Source organism: Macrobrachium rosenbergii, chromosome 46 (genome assembly GCF_040412425.1).
Source record: "Macrobrachium rosenbergii isolate ZJJX-2024 chromosome 46, ASM4041242v1, whole genome shotgun sequence".
Classification (NCBI taxonomy): domain Eukaryota; kingdom Metazoa; phylum Arthropoda; class Malacostraca; order Decapoda; family Palaemonidae; genus Macrobrachium; species Macrobrachium rosenbergii.
Genome location: NC_089786.1, coordinates 1,350,263 through 1,361,356, shown reverse-complemented (window position 1 = coordinate 1,361,356; position 11,094 = coordinate 1,350,263). Strand labels below are relative to the sequence as shown.

The 11,094-nt window shown below is 36.5% G+C and overlaps 1 protein-coding gene across 1 annotated transcript; it reads right to left on the bottom strand.

Annotated features, from left to right (window-relative positions):
- Positions 1–5,868: 5,868 nt before the first annotated feature.
- On the bottom strand, positions 5,869–9,089 carry LOC136830097 (uncharacterized). Its single transcript, XM_067089290.1, has 2 exons — positions 9,084–9,089; positions 5,869–6,231 (listed from the first exon to the last, which is right to left on the bottom strand). The coding sequence occupies exons 1-2, from the start codon at positions 9,087–9,089 to the stop codon at positions 5,869–5,871; spliced, it is 369 nt and encodes a 122-aa protein (XP_066945391.1).
- Positions 9,090–11,094: the final 2,005 nt, after the last annotated feature.

The following is an 11,094-nucleotide window of genomic DNA, read 5'->3' as shown; positions in this document are numbered from 1 at the left end:
TGTGCAGCGTACAATCAAGGCCACCGAAAACAGATCTATCTTTCGGTGGTCTCGCTATAATGCTGTATGAGCCGCTGTCCGTGAAACGTTAACCACGCCGCCCGGCCGTGGTGGCCTCTCATATACCGTTGCCAGACGCACGATTATGGCTAACTTTAACCTTAAATAGAATAAAAACTACTGAGGCTAGAGGGCTGCAGTTTTGTTATGTTTGATGATTGGAGGGTGGATGATCAACATACCAATTTGCAGCCCTCTAGCCTCAGTAGTTTTTGGGATCTGAGGGCGGACAGAAAAAGTGAGGACAGAGAAGTGCGGACAGAGAAAATGTGGACAGAAAAAAGAGCGGACAGAAAATGTGCGGACAGAAAAAAGTGCGGATAGAAAAAAGTGCTGACAGAAAAAGTGCGAACAGAAAAAGTTCGGACAGAAAGTGTCGACAGAAAAAATTGCGGATAGAAAAAAGTGCGGACAGAAAAAAAGTGCCGACGGGAAAATTGCGGACAGAAAAAATGCGAACAGAAAAAAATTCGGACAGAAAAAATGCGAACAGAAAAAGTGTGGACAGGAAAAAAGAGCGGTCAGAAAAAGTGTGGACAGAAAAAGTGCGAACAGAAATAGTACGGACAGAAAAAGTTCGGACAGAAAAGTAAGAACAGAAAAAGTGCGGACAGAAAAAAAAGTGCTGACGGACAGACAAATAGCCATCTCCAAAACATCTTCTTTTACAGAAAATCTTTGCAACTCGTTTTACCGGAGACTAAGATCGAGTGAAGATTATTTTAAGATTAGAAAAGATACCTCATCCTACAGCATAAGAATGATATCAAAATGAAGATATTGCTGAATAATAATTGCAAATCTTTTTAGAGATGTTTTCTGAGGAGAGAGAGAGAGAGAGAGAGAGAGAGAGAGAGAGAAGATTTTTATAACATTTTTAATTCTAAGCACAAATAGTTTTAAGTACGGTTTCTGAGAGAGAGAGAGAGAGAGAGAGAGAGAGAGTATACATATATATTTTTTTATTTTTAATTATGATCACAAATAGTTTTAAGTACGGTTTCTGAGAGAGAGAGAGAGAGAGAGAGAGAGAGAGAGAGAGAGAGAGAGAGAGATTTTTTAAGATTTTTAGTTATAAGAGAGAAGTTTTAATGTCCCTTATTTCAGAGAGTCAGAGACATGACCACAGAGAGAGAGACGCCAGATTTAATTTCTAGTTATAATCACAGATAGTCAATCTCAGAGATCTTACAAGATGGCGCTTCCTGATTTTTTTAACATTTTTAGTTATAATCGGCAAACAATTTTAAGTACGGTTTTCGGAATGTTGAATATTTTTTTCGCCTTTTTAATTATAATCACAAAAGTTTTAAGTACGCAGTTTTGGGAGGAAGAGGGAGAGAGCGAGAGAGAGAAAAAACAAGATTCCAAATGAGAAAAGTTCTGTGATTGATGTACATCTCAGGTACCTGAGATGACATCAAAAAGAGGGAAAAAATTTGGAATCTTCTCTTCTCTCTCTCTCTCTCTCTCTCTCTCTCTCTCTCTCTCTCTCTCTCAAAACCGTACTTAAAATTGTTTGTGATTATAACTAAAAATGTTTAAAAAAATAATTTGCGCTCGCTCTCGGATACTGCGGAGTCAAAACTATCTTGATTATATCTAGAAATTAAGAGAACTAGTTTAGTCAATCTGGCGTCGAAGAGACTGTGGTCATCGAGTTTGACTTTAGAGTGATAATGCTGTATGGATCATTCAGCCACGGCCAAGTAAAATCAGCCACGGCCCATGAAACCCTCAGCCACGGCCCGGTGGTGGCCTGTGTTGTTGGCACCTATAGCTGTGCCAGGAATAGGATTATGGCTAACTTTAACCTTAAATAAAATCAAAACTAGTGAGGCTAGAGGGCTGCAATTTGGTATGCTGGATGATTGGTGGGCGGATGATCAACATACCAATTTGCAGCCCTCTAGCCTCGGTAGTTTTTATTTCATTCAATGTTAAAGTTAGCCATAATCCTACTTCTGGCGCCGCTATAGGTGCCAACAACACAAGCCACCACCGGGCCATGGCTGAGAGATCTATACAGCATTTACACGCTGTACAGAAAACTCGACCGCGCTGGAGAAACTTCGGTGCATTTTTTACTTGTTTTCTTGACGCGAACGGAGAGGCAAATAGCCATCTCAACAGTTTTCTCTTACAGAAAACTAAAAAGGCGTGTGGCCAGCAACCCCATCCCAAAAAAAAGGACTTCTCCCCTCGAATGCTACGTCCCAGAGGTATAGTCAACACTGTGGCCCATTTGAAAATATAAGTAAGGCAAGATTCCTCGTCACTCCATTTAAGCTTGCCACTGGATTAAACAAAAAAAAAAAAAAAGAAAGAAGTGTTGTCGAGGTAACTGAAGAAAAATCCTAGCTCCTGTTTTGGCTTCGTCCTGGGAGTCTCTTCATTAGGGAGTGCCAGCAATAATGACATGCAAATTGGCTTCAAATTGAATTTAGAATGTTTTTCCGAAGAATAGTTTAGCGCACCGATATTGCTTTTTGAAGTGGGGGGGAGAGAGAGAGAGAGAGAGAGAGAGAGAGAGAGAGAGAGAGAGAGAGAGAGAGAGAGAGAGAAGGGTAAAAAACCCTTTGTATAAAGTATTCACTGAATAAAAGAAAGGTTCACTTGAGAGAGAGAGAGAGAGAGAGAGATAAGGGTAAAAAACCCTTTGCATAAAGTATTCGCTTAAAAGAGAGAGGGAGGGAGAGAGAATATTTTATGAATGGTTTTGGTCCACCCTGAATGGTTTCGTTTCTCTCTCTCTCTCTCTCAGTTGCTGCTCCCCACAATAATTCACTGCCTAGGTCAAAAGAGGTATGTCGGAATTCTAAAAAGCATGCTTGTACTTTTTCTTTCCTTTCCCACTTGGAGGATCGAACGCGTGCATGCACATATCTCTTGTGAACCGAGCAACCTATCATTATGTTACGAGTACCTGAGAGAGAGAGAGAGAGAGAGAGAGAGAGAGAGAGAGAGAGAGAGAGAGAGAATGAGGGTACTGGATGCCAAATTCCAAACCACTAGCAGTGTCCATAGAAACCTCCCCTTTAAAGAGAGAAGCTACAGTGCCCCACTCTCTTAAAATGCCCCTGGTTTATCTTCCTACAGTAGGAAGTGTCTCCAGCAAAAGGGGTACAGGATACCCCATAGCTATTGCCAGTGAGTTCCAAGCATTTCAGGTAGCTGGTTTGGAAGAGGGACAATAAGAAATATTCGATATTGCCATTCATACCAATTATACGTGTCACTTTAACATTATCATGTGGTTCCAGCCATTGCTGAAATGTTACTGAACAACCATTTTAACAATTTAAATAAAAACTATAAGGTAATACCTTTTAATCAACAAAAAAAAGGATATTTCCTACGTCGAATATCAGGCATCAACTTATATAATATATCAGGGAATTCCAGCGCTCTCATTAACCATTTGGAATGCAAATTGACCGTAAGATCCATTTCATCTGGGATTAATGCAGCCTAATGGACCGTGTGTCTGTCATTAATCACAAGTAATAATGACTCTGTATCACTCACAGACTTTCGACTCATCACAGGTACATGTCAGAGTAATTGAAAAGACTGACACACGAGAATTGTGTTTTAAATTAGCCTAAGCATGATCTCTGGGAAGAGAATAATCACGATTTTCCTAAGCAAAGCCGAGGGGCTTGATAGTTGTTCTCTCTCTCTCTCTCTCTCTCTCTCTCTCTCTCTCTCTCTCTCTCTCTCTCTCTCTTTTCAAACACGCCTTCGACAATGTGAGCTCATGACACATACTTCAATAAAATATATTCATGAGAAGACATAATCTTTTGGTATAATAGAAAAACCTCTTGTGAGAGAGAGAGAGAGAGAGAGAGAGAGAGAGAGAGAGAGAGAGAGAGAGAGACCTTCGACAATGTGAGCTTATAACACATGCTTCAATAAAATATGTTCAAAAAAAGACATAATCTTTTAGTATAACAGAAAAGCCGAGAGAGAGAGAGAGAGAGAGAGAGAGAGAGAGAGAGAGAGAGAGAGAGAGAGAGAGAAAGCAACATCCCTGTGTAATCGTTTAAGTCACAGTTCGCCATTTGTGCTTTTGTTTCTCACGGGCTGCTTTTTTATGGGCAAGAGCCCGTGCTGACATGACACCAGCTTAATCGTAAACAGCACCACCTGTTCCTTGCTCTGTAATTACTGTAAAATGAAATGAAAATATAAAAAGCAATAATAATTTCTCCACTCAGAATATCGAAGACAATTCCTACTAAGCTGTTGAAGGAAATGAATCATCCATAAATTTTTAAGTTTTATAACAAAGTTCAAAAGATTCTGAAAGTTAAAAACCAGTAAAACAATTCTGAAGTGTCTCAGAATTGCGTGAACACGCAAGAAGAAGAAGGAAAAACGATCGCTATTTTTCATTCTCTCTCCCTTTCCTCCTTTAACCATCTCATCCCATTAATGGTTTCAAGACAAGGGAGAATGACAAAGAAACGGTTCAAACACACACACAATTTCCTGTGACTTTCAAATCAGTCACTCCCTGGTATCAAGAACGACATACTTTCTTCATCCTACCAATTGATTCCTAGTGCAACTGCTTTGAGGTTATCCTCCTGTTACACCTTTCAAACCTTTCCGTTTCAAAGCTGAATGACCTCATAGGTCCCAGTGCTTGGCCTTTGGCCTAAGTTCTACAAACAATTCAATTAACCATTTCTCGTCGTTTACAGAAACTGCAAAGATATGAACTCAAACGTAATTTACAAAAGTCGTATTTCTTGCCTACTGTGCGTATGAGCGCCTGCAGTATTGCGTGACGTCACGCTTCGGTTCTTCCACCTGTTATCGAAATCAGATGTTTCATAGTTATTGCTCTGAGATCTTATTGAGATATTACCCTTAGTGGCACGTGTGGTCATTTTTCTACAATATTCTAGTCGTTGGTAATTGTTGTATTAGAGGTGTTGTTAAGATATTACCCTTAGTGGCACGTGTTGTAATTTTTCTACAATATTCTAGTTGTCAATAATTGTTGTATTACTTGATATTACCCATTATTTTTTTTAATATATGAAATTCATTAGTCACCTTTTATTGAAATGAAATACTCTGCTGTAACCTTTTAGAGAAACTGAGATATTACGTTACTATTCGCAATATCCCACAACCGAGATGTGTTGAATATCATTAATAATTAAATGACGAGCTTTTCAGAAAGTGATATCACAGATCCAGCGGAGATAATAGATAATCATTTTTTTTCATTATTTTGCCCTGTTAATTATTCATGCTTGAATAATGCACTCTGATAGCATAGTGCTTCCATGCTTCACACATTTGCTTTGCTTAAACGATAAAATTTTGGGGGATTTTTTAGTGAATTTCAATATAGTAGCATCGAATAAGTTTTTGTATAACTGTAATATCTCAATGTTTGTTTGATTATGGTTTCAGTGATTATGTATTGTCTACTATTACATTTTATATATATATATATATATATATATATATATATATATATATATATATATATATATATGTGTGTGTGTGTGTGTGTGTGTGTGTGTGTGTTGGGGGGGGGGTTCTATCAACAGGGCGCATTCAGATATTGAAATGGCATTTGATCATTTTTTTGAATTGTACAAAAACCCAAATCTGAGCTAAAATTGCGTTCAGTAGGTTAACAAATCTTTCATTATTTTTGTGTTTATCAAACATGAGAGATCATTATCCATCAAACATGATTTACAGAATGACGTAGACGCATAATAAAAGAAATATGTCAAGTTTCCCCCAAACACGCTCAGAGACACTCACTTTGACAAGTCACTCCTTTGACAAACTCCTTCTTTTTCTTCTTCTTCTTCTGCTCCTTCTTCTTCTTCTTCTTCTTCTTTGGCAAGAGGAAAGACTCTGCAGGACCTTCTTTTTCTTTCCTGCCTTCTTCTTCTTCTTCTTCTTCTTCTTCTTCTTCTTCTTCTTCTTCTTCTTCTTCTCTGGCAAGAGGAGGGCTCTACTCAGTAGATCCTCCTTTCCTGCCTTCTTCTTCTTCTTCTTCTTCTTCTTCTTCTCCATCTTCTTCTTCTTCTTCTTCTTCTTCTTCTTCTTTGTCAAGAGGAGAGACTCGGCAGAGCCTTCTTCACTGCCTTTCCTGGCCTTCCTCGTTGGAACACTTTCGAAGCAGTTTGCCTTCGACAAAAGATTTTCATTCGGTGAGACCGCGAAAGTTGTCAGTGAAAAGGGGGTGAAAAAAAAAGGAAAAACTTTCTTTTAGAAAGTGCCTCGGGTCGATCAATGTCGGGAGAAAGTTTTTGCAGCCAAAGATTGTTTGGGTGTGAAAACCTTTCCCCCTTTTTTGGAAAACCTTCTTTTTCTGAAAATCTTTCTTTTTTCTGGAATTTTTTTGTGGAAATCTTTTTTTCTGAAAACCTTTGTTTTTTCTGAAAACCTTTTTCTGAAATATTTTCCTGAAAACGCTTTTTTTCTGAAAAAATTTTTCTGAAACCTGTTTTTCTGAAAACTTTTTTCTGAAAATCTTTTTTTTCTGAAGACCTTGATTTCTGAAAACCTTTTTCTCTGAAAAACTTTTTTTTCTGAAAACTTTTCTGAAAACTTTTCTCTGAATTTTTTTCTGAAAACCTTTGATTTTTTCTGAAACCTTTTCTGAAAACTTTTTTTCTGAAATCTTTTTCTGAAACTATTTTCTAAAAACATTTTTTTTCTGAAACTTTTGTCTGAATTTTTTTCTGAAATTTTTCTGAAAACCTTTTTTCTGACATTTTTTAAAACATTTTTCTGAAATTTTTTTCTGAAAACTTTTTTCTGAAACTTTTTATTCTGAAAATTTTTTCTGAAAACGCTTTTTTCTGAAACCTTTGGTTTTTCTAAAACCTTTGGTTTTTTCTGAAAACCTTTTTTCTGAAAAACCTTTTTTCTGAAATCTTTTTTCTGAAAATCCTTTTTTCTGAAATCTTTTCTGAAAACCTTTTTTCTTTTAGAATGTGGAGAAATGTCAACTGCTCACGCAGGAAGACACACACACACACGCACACACAAACAAACACACACACACACACACAAGCACAACAAATGCTTCAAAAATCTTCGAGACTGTTTTAATCTCACCCCCCAAAAAAAACACAAACACCTGTTGTTATCTTTTCAGAGAGTTGCGTGTATACACACATATAAAAACATACACACAGTAATTGTCATGTGTATGCGCATATACAAACACATACACACATACACACTCTGTCGCACACAGAACAAATGCGTCAAAAATCTTTGAAATTATCTTTATCTCGTCACAAAATATACCACCTGTAGTTTCTCGAACTGATGCGCCAAAAATCTTCTATATTATTTTTATCTCATCACAAAATATACCGCCTGTAGTTTTCCAGGTAATGCGATAATAGATTTAATAAAAATAACTGCAAATAGAACGGAATGTAAATAAATATAGACAAATGAAAATGTATAAAAAATTCCAAGAACAAATAAAAATGTCTATAAAAAAACGCAGGTGTTATTATAAGTTTTGATGGGGATTGAAACACTTGTGAAATCTAAGTAAAATGGAAACATCTGTATGTGAGGAACAAGTGTCATTGGACGATAAACTCTTAAATGGAGTAAATTACATTTTAACAAACACCTGTCTGTGAAGAACAAGTGTCATTTGAAGATAAAACTTAAATAGAAAAAAATACGTTTTATCAAACATCTGTACGGGAAGAACAAGTGTCATTAGAAGAAAAAGACCTTAAAAGGAATAAATTACATTTTATCAAACATCTGTCAGTGAAGAACAAGTGTCATTAGAAGATAAAACTCGTAAGTGGAGAAAATTACATTTTATCAAACATCTGTCAGTGAAGAACAGGTGTCATTAGAAGATAAAACTTGAATAGAATAAATTAAATTTTAACAACATCTGTATGTGAAGAACAAGTGTCACTAGAAGAAAGAACTTTAGTTGAAAAAAAAAATACTTTTTTAACAAACATCTGTCAGTGAAGAACAAGTGTCATTAGAAGAGAAACTCTTAAATAGAATTAATTACATTTTAACAAACATCTTTATGTGAAGAACAAGTGTCATTAAAATTAAGGAAAACAAATTAAGAAAAGTTTAAAAAAATAGAAAATAGTTACAAAAATTATTAACAATTCATTTACAAAGGTAAATCAGGACATGAGAGAATAAGAGATTATTATTAAGTAAAACTAAATAAACAAAGAAAATCAAGATTAATAAAGAATTTTAAAAAATTCTAATAATTACGTAATTACTAAGAAAAATAATTCTCCACAGAACCAGCAATAAAGTTGATAAAAATGCTGTAATACCATAACAGTAATAAAAATAGAATTCGATAGAAAACAAAAGATAAATCTGTTGAGAATGCAAATTCGAAGATGAATAATAGAATGATGAAAACATGGATAATGCCACAATACCATAAACACCATAATAAAAATAAAATTCGATAGAAAACAAAAGATAAATCTGTTGAGAATGCAAATACAAAGATAAATAGTAGAATGATGAAATAACTGATAATGCCACAATACCATGAACAGCTTAATCAAAAGGAAATTCGATAGAAAGCAAAAGAAGAATCTATCAAGAATGCAGAGACAAAGATAAACAATAGAATGATGAAAATTGATAAATGTCACCGAAACAAGAAGAAGAATACACGTAAAGAGAATCGAAAATCCTCTCTTGATTAAACCCCTCATCCAGCATAAATCCCAGAAGAAAGAAAGAAAGAGAGAGAGAGAGAGAGAGAGAGAGAGAGAGAGAGAGAGAGAAAGAGCAAGAAACAAGACATAAATAAGGACAATCACTGGCTGGATTGTAAAACGGGAGGTTTTATCGCCGGCATAAAGTTTTAGGATTATAGCTTCTGTTTTGGAGCAATATTCCTCTTCCCCCCTTCCCCCTCCCCTCCCCTCCCCCTTCTTCCCCCTCCCCTTCCCCCTTCCCTCATCCACCCCTATTCTCTTTTCCCCCTCCCCTCTTCCCCTCACCCTCATCCACCTATCTTCCTTTTCCTCCCTCCCCTTCCTTTCCCCTACCTCCCCTTCCCCTCCCATTCCCCTCCCCTCCCATGTCCTCCCCCTACCCTCCACTCCTCCCCATCCCCCTCCCCATTACCCTCCACTTCCTCCCCTCCCCTCCCCTCCCCATTCCCCTACTCCACTTTCCCCCTTCCCCTCCTCCACCCCCCTTCTTCCCTTTCCCCTTCCCCTCATCCACCCTATTCCTTTCCCCTTCCCCTCCCCCCATTATCATCTCCCCTCTTCCTTCCCCCTCCCCTCCCCTTCCCTTCTCATCATCCACTCCTCCCTTCCCCCATCCCCATTACCCTCCCCTTCGCCTCTCCTCCTTCTTCCCCCCTCCTTCTTCCCCCTCCCCTTCCTCCCCTCCCCTTCCTCCTCCCCTATTCCCCTTCCCCTTCCCCTCATCCACCCTCTTCCCTTTCCCCTCCCCTCCCCTTCCTCCCCCTCCTCCTCCCCCCCCCTTTCTTCCTCCCCTCCCCCTTCCTCTCCCTTCCTCCCCTCCCCTCCATATCCCATCTCCCTCCTTCTTCCCCTCCCCTTCTCCATGAAATACAAGGCGTCATGCTGTCACTCTCGCAACGGGCCCCAGCAAGAATTATTATTCTTATCTGAAGGGATTACGATTTTATGGCTGCCTCTCCGTCTGTCTGGATGTCTGGATGTGTACTGTGGCTTTCTTGGTGGGAGGGATGATTCTCTACAGACAACAAATGATTATTCATTTTCGTCATTGTTGTCGATGGGAGGATCTGTCGTGTAGGTGTTTAAAAAGGTAGTGGTTTATTTATATATTTATTGTTTAATTTATTCTGTTTGTTTATTCTAACTTTTAAAAGGAATTTATTCTGTATTCAGCAGTGCCAGTGGCCAGTGACTTGTTTCTACTTCTTTTGATGCTCTGTCCTGCCATTGGAAACAGCTTAATGCTAATTAAAACAAAATTATTATTATTATTATTATTATTATTATTATTATTATTATTATTATTATTATTATTATTATTTGCTGTTGCTGTCATTGCAGTATTAATAATAACAGTTTTCATTTTATTTCATATTATTCTACAGAAAGGAAAAATCAATTATTAATATATTGTTGTTCATGCATGATTCCTAATTGAGATTTTTACTATAATTATTCGAGTTACCGTTTTCCATTTGATTATTAACATAAGGGAAAAGATAACATGAACCATTATAGTAAAATCATATGAATAACCACAGCACTTCTGTGATGAGCTAATTAAGTAAAAGCCTTCTAGTGGAAAAAGCAGACATTCTTTGAACGCGAATCTCGAGCAACATATTCAAGAGTTAAAAGATCACTAGTTGAAAAAAAAAACAGACATTATTTGAATGTAAATTCCTACAAAGCTTTCCGAAGGATGCAGGAACCCATCTGACACAGACAGAAAGGTGGAAAAGGTAAAAAGGAATAAAAAAAAAAGAAAGAAAGGTGGAATGCGTCAATCAGACAGTAATCGTGAAAATAATCCTACGCAATCCACAAAATCCTCCGACCTTTGAGAATTGCTTTCTTTGTTATTGTATTAATCCCCTTTCCCAAAAAAAAAGACAAAAACGAAAAAAGCAAAAACAATGTATATAAAGACAATCAAAGGACTGGATTGTAAAGCGGACTTTATCACTGACATAAAGTTTTATTATTATTATTATTATTATTATTATTATTATTATTATTATTATTATTATTATTATTATTATTATTATTATTATTATTATTATTATTATTATTATTATACTATGTCTAGATTAAGTTGTAGTAAAGGACTGGATTGTAAAGCGGACTTTATCACTGACATAAAGTTTTATTATTATTATTATTATTATTATTATTATTATTATTATTATTATTATTATTATTATTATTATTATTATTATTATACTATGTCTAGATTAAGTTGTAGTATATTAAAAAATCATAATTATATTGGAAAACTGTATTATTTGTAAAAATC